A 12,772-nucleotide genomic window follows, 5' to 3' on the forward strand; every position below is an offset into this window, starting at 1 on the left:
AGTGCATCATCTATACCAAAATGTTTATGCTAGCACTTTTTGTAGCAGTAAAGAAATAGAAACAAAGTAGGCATTCATTGATAGGGAAATGACTGAGCAAGGTAGTACAATATGATGGCTTGGAAGCATTGGAAGATTTCCATTAACTGTTGCAAAGTGAAGTAACCAAAACAGAGAAACTGCAACAATGTAAAGGGAAAGAACAACAACTATACAATTAAAAGGGAATTCTATGAAATTATGACTTTTTGGCCTTATGGGAGAAATAGAACCCCCTTTCCCTTCTTTGCAGAGGGATTAATGACCAGTCTAGAGCTCTGCATATAATGGTAGACTTAGCTGATGTGTTGTTTAGTGTTACTGAACATTTTTTTTTTAACTCTTATATATAAAGGATAGCTTTCCAGGAAGCAGATGGAAGATGCACATACTAAGAAATGTAGGTGACATTAAAACCAAAAAAAAAAAAAAGGACTAAACTACCTTAAGAGCACCTGGACCTCTGCAGCTTTCTACCATTCTATAGATTTCTGAATAACAAGCCTGCTTTGGAGAAAATTGCTTAAGTCCAGAGATTTCTGATTATCCAGAGGAAAGTCCTTTATAATAAATCCTGAAGCATTCTATGAATCTGAACCATTGTTATCCATTATGATAATTACTATTATTGGTCACACAGTCCTGGAACTTCAGCTAGGCTTTTGCTAGCAAAATAGAATGCAGGGACATGGAACTATCCAATGAATTAAGGCAATGGAGATCATCCAACAATCTGGATAATTCAGATCTCTCAACCCCTCCTTGATTTTTCCCCCCTTAGCAAGTGTTTCATGTGATTGATGGGTCCAAGGCCCAAGTTGTCAGGATAATTGTCACAACTCCTGGTTTCACTTGGAATTATTTCCAAATCAATCTACCAACAGGTATTTATTAAGCACCTACTATGTGCCAGGTGCTGAGGATGATGATGCTACTACTAATAACAATAATAAACATTTATACAGTGCTTTAAATTGTGCAAAGCACTTTATATATGTTAACTCATTTGATCCTCACAACAACTCTATGAAATAGGTGCTCTCTCCATTTTACAGATGAAGAAATTGAGGCACAGAGAGGTTAAATGTGTTGACCAAGGTCACACAGTTGTGAGGAAGGTGCAATTATCCCCACTGTACAGATAAGGAAATCAAGGTACTGACAGGTTAAGTGACTCCTCCACAGACACATAGTTGATAGGTGCCAGACGCTGGATTTGAGTGTAGGTCTTCCTGATTCTAAGTCCCCAAGCTTTGTCCCCTGTGCCTGGAAGCTTCCTTCAAAGGATAAAACAATACCTGCTTGCATCCTAAGGAGTCAAGTATATATATGAATATATGAACATAAAAAGGGAGTGAATGAATACAAATACATCCAATGTCATTAAATATGAGATAGTTTAGGAGGGACATACTACTTATGTCCTTTGCTTCCACAAGCCAGGAAGGTCTTCCATTGAAATTGGCAGGGTCTTCTTGCCTATTAAACCATGTCCTTATCTCCATCTACCCAAATGAATCAGAACCCAGCTGGGGTTCTCAGTGTGAACAGGCAATTTTGGGGTCCCAATCAGAGCCTCCTCAGCTATAATGGCAGCTGAGCCACCATATCTGTAGAATTTCACAGGTACCTTTTTCTCTTCTTCCTTCCCTTTCAAAAACATAGTCAAGTATATTCTTTTGAAAGGCCTTACTTTTCCTCCCCAACAGCCATCACCAGAACTTCTCAGAGAAGCAAAGAAAGAGAAAAATGAGAAATAAAGACATATTTGAAACAATCACCAAATCAGAACTAAATGGTGAGAGAGAGAAAGAGAGAGAGGAAGAAGGGAGAGGGGGAGAGAGGGGACACATGGGTCCAAATCCTGGTTCTGAAACCTTCCTACCTGTGTAAGCTTGGACAAGTTACATAAGCTTTTGGGGCCCCAGTTTCATCCTCTATAATATAAGGATGAAAAATGGACTCCAAGTTCCATTTTGAGAGAAATTAACTAGGTGAGAGAAAAGTAAGAAGGAAAAACAAATCAAGTTAGATTTTAGAAATCAGTTCTTTTTCAATAGTGTATAATCTTATACTGATAGCTGCTTTTTTTTTCAAGTGAAAAAAAATGCCATGATTTGCTGTATTGTATAACCCTAAATAGTACAAATACTTCCTCCTGGAACCTACAAAAACTCTTTAATTAAATTAAATTCTCCAAGACATCAACATTCATTGGGATTTAATTATGTTTGTTTATTAATCAGGAACAGTAATGTTCATACTACAAAATGTCCAGTTAAAGCAATTGCATATCAGAATTCTTTACATCCCCGTACAATTGGGGAGGTGGTGTCTTCTATATAAAATCAGAAGTAGGAGTGGGGGTTGGAGGAATGCATAATGAGGAGTGGAAGTTTTATTTTCCTTTATTTTCTGCAACAAATAAGGGGAAATAGTAGTAGCTTTACATCTGTTTTCTTATATGAAGAAATCACAAGCCAATTAGCCTATTTACTTGTGCCATTTTGGTGCCAAAGCTCAGCTGGCTGATCTGGCTGCATGAGCTGGTACAGATGGTAAAGACCAGTGACTGAGAAATTGTTAAGATCTGAAATGATCTGCTCCGCCATGCTTCAGTCAGATTCACTCATCTCAAGTGGACATAGACCAAGCTTCCCTTCCTATGGAGGTGTTTATGGTGCATGAACATAATTATACAGATACAGCTGCAGGGTTTGGTTTTCTTTTGGGGGGGGGTGGAGCGGCGAGAAGAGAGGAGGTAAAAGGGAGAATGTCAGTAGAATTGCTGATCAATGGTCAAAGAACTTTGACCAACATCCCTAGCTTCCTACAAAGTTCAGTCCAAGTGCCACCAGGCACGTAGACTATCTTATTCCTCCCCCTTACTCCTAGCCAAAATTGCTATAGATAGAGACACAGATATAGACATAGATATCAACATAGAGATAGAAATATAAATACACATTTATTAAGTACTTACTATGTGCCAGGCACCGTGCTAAGTGCTAGGGTAACAAAAAGAGGCAAAAGACAGTCCCTGCCCTCAAGGAGTTTAAAATCTAATGACAGAGGCAATACGCAAGTAGGTACAAAGCAAGCTATCTGCAGGATAAATAGGAAATAATTAGCAAAGGGAAGGCACTACAATTAAGAGGGTTGGAGAAGGCTTCAGGTACAAGGTGGGATTTTAGTTGGGACTCAAAGGAAGCCAGATAGGTCAGTAGCTGCGTGGAAGAGGAAGAACATTTCAGGCATGGGGGAGAGCCAGAGAAAATACTAAGTAATGTTTTGTCTTGTTCATGGAAAAACCTGGAGGCCAGTATCACTAGATTAAAGGGCATGTGTTGGGGAATAAGGCATAAGGAGTAAAGTATAAGAAGACTAGAAAGATGGGAGAGGGTTAGGTTATTAAGGGCTTTGAATGCCAAATAGAGCATTTTGTATTTGGTCCTAGAGGCAATAGGGAGCCACATAAATTTTTTATGTAATTTTCTATGTATGTCTTTTTTTACCCCCAATAGAATATTAGCTCTTTAAGGGAAAGAGCTGTCTCGTGCAGCTAGATGGTACAGTGGATAGAACACTGATCTGGATTCAGGATGACCTGAGTTAAAATTTGGCCTCAGACATCTATTAGCTGTGTGATCCTAAGCAAGTCACTAGACCTCTCTTTGCCTTAGTTTCCTCAACTGTAAAATAGGAATAATAATAATACCTACCTCCCAAAGTTGTTGCGAGGATCAAATGAGACAATATTTGTAAAGCCCTTAGCACAGTGCCTGGCACATAGAGGGCACTTAACAAATATTTGTTTCTCTTCTCCTTCCTTTCAATTCCCATTGGGCAACATGGTATCTGGAACACAGTGGTGGCTTAATAAATGGCCAATGAATTGAGTTGATTTTACATTTTTAAACTACATTAATTGATTCAAGAAATACAACTGGGGAGAAGGGATGGGTAGTTCCAATGAATATATAAGGCTTTATCTTCTTCATTTCCACTCCAGTAAGCCTTGACATCTGTGACTATGGGAACTCACTGAGTCAGGGGATATTTGGACCCTGGGACACTCAAGAAATGTGGGTAACCAATTGTCTTTAACTTTGACCAAGAACAAATCAAATCCTCCAAACTCTCCAAGAAGAAATTATTATTGGACAGCTAGGTGGCACAGTGGATAGAGCACGGCCCTGGAGTCAGAAGGACCTGAGTTCAGATGTGACCTCAGACACCTGACACTTCTTCCCTCTCTCTTCTCTCTTGTTTCTTTCTTTCTTCCCCTCTCTTCTCCTGGGCAAGTCATTTAATGCCATTGCCTAGCCAAAAAAAAAAAAAAAGAAGAAGAAGAAAAGAAAGAAAGAAAGGAAATCATTATCAAATCTTTCCTCATACTTAGACATCTCTTCCTGCCAAATCCTCTTTTTAATCACTGAATCTCAAGACCTGCCACTCCCCTAGAAACACCATCTCCTCTAAGGGTGCAGAGCATGGCGTGAGGGAGGAGAGACATGTATTCCCTGCTCTGGATTAGAGGGAGTTGCAGGAACCACAGCATGAAAAAAAAGAGAGAGAGAGAGATAGTGAGAAAACCAGAGCTGGAAAGAATGGAGTAAGCCAAATGTGTCTGCCATAAACTCTGGTTAGAAAAACAACTAGAGAGAGGAGCAGACAGTCCAAAGTATGAGTCTGAATTGCAATGAATTTCTATTGCCTCTGCTCCCATATGCTCTAAGCCTCACTAGTCTGTGGTCTGATTTAGTTATTTTCTCTGCTTTTGATAAAAAAATGTTTTAAGTGTTTTTGTACACTTCCCTTGAAACATAGCTCGAGGGAGGTTAGGAGACAGGCCAGCCAGCTAAACAACACAGTTGATTTTCCATCTCTTCTCCAAAGGCAGAGCTAGACACACACGTGTTTGCAATTTCAACTACAGATCAGGGTGCAGACCTGGAATACTTCGGCCCTTTGGTGGCACATCTTCAAAAGAGAAAGAAGGAGAGGGAAATGTGTGTGTGTGTGTGTGTGTGTGTGTGTGTGTATATTATATATATATATACACATACATATATGTGTATGTATGTATATATACATATATAATTCCTATGGCATTTAAAAATATATTACAGACAGAAGTGAAACTGACCTTTGCCAGAAAGATCTCTAACAGACTCTGGCCAAAGGGGATTTAACTTGTTACCCAGTTTTTCTTTTTCCTGTGATGTCTGGCAGGTTGCTGGCACAATAAGGTTTGCTGAGACACCAGCACCTCATTCCCAAAAACTTCTTGGTTCAATGTCTGACATAAGCCAGACCAGCCAAGATTTGTGATCCTTGGGATTATCGCAGAAGGGTAAAATAACACATTACTTTCTTTTGGCAAAACATTTTAATACACCGGGATATTTTAAACTGCCGTATTCAGTGGAGTTCTCCAAGGAGAAAGACAGACAGATAAAAGACAGAGAGGGGAGGGAGACAGAGAGACAGAGACAGAGAGAGGAAAGACAGAGTGGGGGAGGAGGAGAGAGGGAGAAGGAAGAAGGGAGAAGGAAACAGAGAGAAACAGGAGAGGAGAAAGAAGAGAGGAGAGGAGAGGAGAGGGGAGGGGAGGGGAAGGGAAAAAGAGGAGAGGGGAGGAGAGAAAAAAACAGACACAAGAGAGAGAGGAGAGAGGGAAGAAGAGAGGAGAAAGAGAGAGAGACAGAGAGAGAGAGAGAGAGATCTCACACCTTCCAGTGCATCTAGTTTGAGAGAGTGAGAAATACTCTTAAATTTCAAGGGATATTGGGTGTGGCTGCTTTTTGGTGACCCTTTTATTACTAATCTATATTGAAAGAGTTAATAACAGTTCTGATCATCCTTGTCATCACCAGTTTTCACAATCATGGATGTTGACATAAAGATGCTTGGTGGCTGGATCATAAATGACATTTGATGCCCCAAGGGCCTTCTCTACTTTATCTCACATGTCATTTCCTTTATTCAAAAGCTATTTCCCTTTAACCACCCCCCCGCCCAAAAACCCCTTTTCTATAATAAAGAAAAGCATTTCAGCAAACCCAAAAGACACCACACAGCCGTGACTATTCTCGGCGCGTACTGCTTTCTGGATCCACCAGCCCCACCTCCCACTTGCCCACATACACACATCTATGTTCCACCATGAGCTCTTCTGGACCTAGACTAGACATTCCAATTAATTTTCCAGTTGACTTTATGTACATTAGTGTAGTCACTGCACATAGAGTTTATTGTTCTTCCAGCCCTGCTCACTATATTCCGTGTTAGTGTATGCAAACCTTCCCCATTTCTCTGAATTCTCCTTTTTCTTTTGTTGTCTGTTGTGGCATAACAAAATGTTACTGCATTTCAATATCACAATTTGTTCAGTGGATCCTACAGCTATGAGTACTCACTTTAAAAAAAACAAACAAACTGCTTTTTGCCATCACAAAAAGTGCTGGTATGAACTAGGACTTCTTTTTGCCTCTTATCCGCTCAAGCAGCACACTTTCCTTTTGGGGCTGCACTAAGTCTCCATAGGACTTATTCTGCCATGCCATAGAAACCTCTTCACCTTGGAACTTCATTTCATCAATGGATTACTCAAATTGGAAGTACCCTCAGCCCCTGTGGCTGTTTACTCCCTCTGCTTGGCTGTTTACTCTCAGAACCACTATTTAAGGTGGAGGTTCAGGCCAACCATGTCTTCATTCCTCTCCAGGATGAACTGTTGACTTATTTCTGGGGGACTTTGTCAAATGTACTCCAGCATCACTCCCTTCCAGGTACCTTCATCCCCTTGACTCACCCCTTTCCTTTTCTGTATGACATCTTCCCCCATTAGAATGTGGTTTCCCTGAGGTCAAGTACAGTATTTCTGATTGGTCTTCCCAATATTTAACACATGCAATGCCTTTGGCTTAATAAATACTTCCTGACTCAATTTCATTTTTCGTCTTCCTAATGGGGCAGCTAAGTAGTACAGTGGATAGAACATTAGATCTGAATAGAGTCAGAAAGACCCGAGTTCAAACCCCATCTCTGATACTTACTAACTCTGTGACTCTAGGCAAGTCACTTAAGTTCTCAGTTTTAGTTTCCTCATCCGCAAAATGGGGATAATAATAGCACTTAACTCTCAAGATTGTCATAAGGATAAAAATGAGATCTTTGTAAAAAAGAGGAGAACCAAAAAGTGAGTTAACTGTGAATTAGCAAGCAGCTCAACAAGGCAGTTGAGAACCTCGAGAGGCAAGCTTCCCAATCTAGTGCCGTGACATGCCTTTTTGGAGGACACAGGAAGTGAGGCAAGAACTAGTCAGTCACCATGTGAGTGAGGCTCCACTGAGTATGTAAAATGTTTGTACTAGAAATACAGGATTGGAGAATGACAGTGCTAGAAGAGACCTTGGTGGTTATCTATTCTACATCTAATTCAATCACAAGGTCATAAATCTTTAGCTGGAAGGGACCTTATTTTACAAATTAGGAAACTGGAGCCCAGTGATTTGCCCAAGGTCGTACCCAAAGTTTGTGGCAGAAACATGATTCAAACTCAGCCCTTCTAATCTCAAATCTGGTGGACTCTTTTATCCACATCACTGTTACCTCCTATACATACATACATACATACATATACATACATACATACACACACATATAGATAGATAGATAGATAGATAGATAGATAGATAGATAGATAGATAGATAGATTTATATATTGTTGTTGGTGAGGCAGTTGGGGTTAAGTGATTTGCCCAGAGTCACACAGCTAGTGAGTGTTGTGTCTGACGCCAGATTTGAACTCAAGTCCTCCTGACTCCAAGGCCAGTGCTCTATCCACTGCGTCACCTAGCTGCCCCAACCTCCTATATTTTTGACAATGGCTGTTTTTTCTTTTTCTTTTAGACAGCTTGGCACGGTGGAAAAAGTATAAAACGAACATCTGAAGACATAGGTTTGAGATTCCATTAGCCACTTTTTGGCAGTAATGTTGGGCAAGTAGCCTCCTACTCCATGTCTCAATAGTATTTCACTTGATCTTAAAGACGTAGGATGAGAGACAAATACAACAGAATATGACAAATACAAGAGAGCACCCAAGAATTCTAAGAAAATGTGAAAAGGAAGAAATGGTTTTGACCTAGGAAGGGGTGGAGCACCCTACATAAAGACTGAGGTAAAGACAGAATGTTAGAATCAGAAGGAGCTTTAGCCATTATCTCATCCACAACTCCCATTTTCAAAATAAGCAAATGCAGACTGAGATTATGGAACATACCTATGGCTACAAAGATAGGAAGATAGATATAAGTAGGACTGAGGTTACTTAGCTCTTGGGGCAGTACACTTCCTCCTTCATTTTACAAAAAAAAAATAAAAAATTATCATATTGCTCCTTTCAGTACCAACTCCCATCTTGCATTTGAAAAGAAATCAATTTGCAGCAAATTTTCAGGGACATACTTACCAAATACAGCAAAGCATACCTGTAATAAGCAAGGCGATGTCAAAACAATTTTACCTCGATTAACACAATTGCGTTTCTTCACATCTCCACCAGAGGGCACTATTCCCAATCAAAGTAATGAGTAGAAATAGAAACTATTTTTGCCCAAATGAAAATCCACCCAATTTTGAAAACCCTTGCCGTAAATAAATATTATTATTTCAGAACAAACCTGTCCCAATAATATCAAATAAAACATTTTCGAGACACGTGCAATGACTGATAATAAAATATTAGTGTAATGTGGCAGCAGCGTGGTAAAATAGTTCTGGAGTTAAAAGTCCTAGGTTCAAATCCCAGCTCTGGAAAGGCTGTAGTTGTATATATAGCTCAGCATAATGAAAAGAGTGCTCTGAATTTAGAGTCAAAAGGACCCAATTCGAATTCCAGCTCTGTCTCTACTACAAGACCTTAATTGCCTTCAAGACCCCTTCCAGCTCTGAATCCACGATCTTAATGATTGCTTCCACACTGAAGGAATGCAATAAAAGGCCAGCGTAATGTAATTAGCCTTTGCCATCAGTGTCTTCCTAAGTAAGCGCAAGCTACAAATGTCTGCTGCATCTGCTGCTACGGCTACAGCTAATACAATTCACCCGGGCGGTCCCAGTCTGGTTCCATCATTATCTGCTCCCCCACCCCAGCACAATCTCTGTGTAAAGGCCCAATAGCAGGACGAGACGTGATCTGGACTAACCTTAATCGATGCCTATGAACATCCTCCACATAATATACAAGGGCAGGCAAGGCACTGCAGCTGCCCCCAGGACTCCTAGAACCCCAATCTCCCTCCCAACACTTACTTCTCTGACTCTTACCCAATTCCTGCTTATCTCCAAGTAACACATTCTCTGCTCATCCACTCTCCACTTCAAATACAAGCTGCTATCCATCCACAACTCATACACAAGCTACCATCCTATTCCCTGGGTGCTCTTCAACTCCCCATTAGCTTTGCAAGACTAATCAACCAACACCATTTTTAGCTGATGAACAAAGCAGAGGAAACTGTCTGAGCTGTGAAGAACAGCTCTATCGACCTAGAAAACTCCATGGATAGAGCCAGCAATAGACTTGAAGTCAGAAAGTCCTGAGTTCAAATCCCATATCAGATTTTTATTAACTGTGTTACCCTGGGAAAGCCACTTAAGATCTCTCAGCCTCAGTTTCTTTATTTGCAAAATAGGAATGATAATACTACTTATCTCACAGGCTTTTGGTAAAGCTCAAGTAAGATAATATATGGAAAGCACTACATAAAGGATGACTATTATTATTACTGTTGTTGTTGTTGTTGTTAATATTATTATTGCTATTGTTGTTGTTAATATTATCACTTGCCTCTCTACCTGCTGACATGTTAATCCCATCCTCCAATATCATTGTGATACAGGGATTCTTCAATATTCTGAAGTCACCTGGAGGTGTGAGTACATTCCAAATAAGGGACATCTATTACCCACACTTTTGATGGGATGTGATAGACTTATGGATCCATTCCATCCTCTTTTTTTTTTTTTTAGGCAGTTGGGGTTAAGTGACTTGTCCAGGGTCACACAGCTAGTAAGTGTCAAGTGTTTGGTCTGAGGCCGGATTTGAACTCAGGTCCTCCTGACTTCAGGGCCGGTTCTCTATCTACTGTACCACCTAGCTGCCCCCATCTTCTTTTTAAAAACACATTTTATTAATGCCTTTTTCTTGACATCACAGTCATTTCATCATCAAGAGGAACTGAGTTCAAAATCTGCCCCAGTTACTTATTAACTATGTGACCCTGGCTAGGCAAGTCACTTGATCTCTTAAAATGATTATGGTGGGTTTGAGGTTCTAGTCCCTTCCCACTCTAAATATCTGATCTTATTATTCTACACAAATAAAATAGTTTTAGAACTCTTGGTTTGCAACCTCATTGATAAGGGAGAGAGAGAGAAGTTAACGTGTGTACCAAAATGCACATTGGGTTAATTCAAATTGAAGTTTTAAGTCTCCTTTGTGCTCTATATATAAAAAACGAAGATAGGAAAAGCAGCATGTGGTGGTAAGCAGTTAGCAAACAGAGTGCCTGACATCAGAGAAGGCATGGGTTCAGATTCTGTCCCTGACCCTAGCATGTGACCCTGGCCAAATCACTTAGCCCCTATGGGACTCAGTTTCCTTCCCTCCAACCACATAGGGATGCAGTGAGGATCCAGTGAGTTAAGTCCCATGTAGTGTTTTGCTTTCCTAAAAATATGTAAATGTCTGCTATTTTTTTTTTAAATCAAGGTAAAATGTCCGTCTCTTCCAACTTAAAAGAGAGCTCACCACCATGCACTAGCCAGCGTGGGATGCCAGTGCCAGCATCTGGTTTCTGTACAATGGTGGCTGTATTGGGGGCATGTGACTAAAGGAGAATTTGGATTCCTCCCTGCTGGTATAATCATCAGTTATTATTTTTCCTTGATCTCCCCTCTAGATAAGGACTCAATGTGGGCTGCTCTCTTAGCCTTTTACTTTTTGGCTGTATTTTATGTCTGCAACCTTCAAAATTATAACTCCAGACTTCCTGGAAGAATGGGCCCCATTTCCACCTTAGGCTAAATTTGGGTTCTATTTGAGTTTATATTCCCTTTGGCTACATTGCAGAAATAGGGGAATGGATCCAGGAATAACTTATCCATTTTTATCCTTTTCATTCCTGAAAATCCAATGTGAGAGTTTGGAAAAATGGGTTGCTGAGACTAAATGAAACTATCATCTGAAATTTGTACACTTGTGGATGAAAACAGTGTTTTGGGTTTTTAACTATTAAAAATGACAACCAAAGAAGCCTGATTCAATATCGGCTGTATTTAAATATTGGTTCTATTTAAAATCCCATTGGCAGTGGTGGTGGTCATGATGACAGAGGCATGTTTTTATTGTCTTAGAAAGAAAGATTAATGGCAGAAAATATTTTCTGTTCTCAGTTACTGATTCTATAGTCATGATTAAGCAATCTATGCAAAATAAAAACTTAGGGCAATTATCTGTATATGGGGGGGAGTGGGGGGATTGGAAGAAGGATACAGCAGGAGAGAGGGGGCGAGACACCTGCTCCAGAGGAACTGAAGGGGACTGGGGCCTCACTTGTAGAGTTTGGCTGTTTTCGATGATTAAATTCCCAGGCAGTGTTTAACGCCCCCCCCCTCCCCTTAACTTGGTCTATGTGAACTCAGCCAGACATACTAATTTTTCTCACAGGTCCAGTAAAACCAAGTAAAGTGCATGATGTCAGCACAATCACTGCTGAAAGTGACAGGTCCCTAGTGCCAGGGCTGTAGAGAAAAGAAGAAGAGAGAAGAAGGAGATATAGAAAAGTAGAAACGCATAACTCCTGGCCCCCATCGGCCACATAGTAACCTAGACCTTGGGGTTCCACTGGAACCCTCACTCTACCCATTCCCAAGTCAAAGGTCAGATACTCACCAAGGTTGGGCTGAGACATTGCCATTGATCTCTGGGGCATTGGGGTCGAAGTTGTAGCAGGGTGGAGGGCCATGTGGTTTAAAGGTTGAGTCATTGTCTTCCGAGGGTCTTGCCATGTGGTGATTTTTTCTATGTGACTAAAATAAAAGAAACAATTAGTTTCTAGATAATTAGCATCACAGTCATCTGCATCAGCAGCAGCAATCAGAGATTAAGTGACAGTCAGCTATTAATTTAGAATGTGCTTGCAGATTCTGCTCTTTGCTTTTATTAGGAGACCTATTGAGTTTCTAACAAGTGTACAATGAGCTTCTTAAACATGGAAGTGTTTATTGGGGTCTGCTCTCTTGGCTGCCCAACCATGGTCAAGGGGGTAGGCTCTCTCAGGGGGTAACATTTGAGTCCACAAGTGATTATCTCCCTTTGCCTATGGAGAGGTTCCCTTGATATCAAAACACACAAAACAAGGTTCAAACTCATTAAGTCAGCATTTGTTGGCAATAGGTCAGAATACAAATAAATAACTTCCTTGACCAGGGCCTCTTATCCCCATTTCACCCTTACTCCATTTGTACCAACCACCTTCTTTCAGCTGAACACTTGACCCTTTCATTATATACAGAGTGAGAAGCATGCTGGAGGTGAAAAGGACCTCAGGGTTCATGTAGTTCAATCCATGCCTGACCAAGAATTCCCTCTACAGCGTGCCCAACAGGTGATTTTCCTAAAATGGAGAGATGAATCACCACATACATACACACACACACA

At 40.5% G+C, this 12,772-nt stretch overlaps 1 protein-coding gene across 1 annotated transcript in view; it reads right to left on the minus strand.

The window, feature by feature from the left end:
- The window catches only part of WWTR1 (WW domain containing transcription regulator 1), a 175,902-nt gene that overhangs the window by 49,357 nt on the left and 113,773 nt on the right, over positions 1-12,772 (minus strand). Inside the window, exon 2 of the mRNA XM_027876072.1 lies at positions 12,005-12,141. Within this exon, the coding sequence (XP_027731873.1) occupies positions 12,005-12,141 (137 nt within the window). The remainder of the gene's footprint in view (positions 1-12,004; positions 12,142-12,772) is intronic.

The sequence above is a fragment of the Vombatus ursinus genome, unplaced genomic scaffold (genome assembly GCF_900497805.2).
Source record: "Vombatus ursinus unplaced genomic scaffold, bare-nosed wombat genome assembly UNPS02014810.1, whole genome shotgun sequence".
NCBI classification, from domain to species: Eukaryota; Metazoa; Chordata; class Mammalia; order Diprotodontia; family Vombatidae; genus Vombatus; species Vombatus ursinus.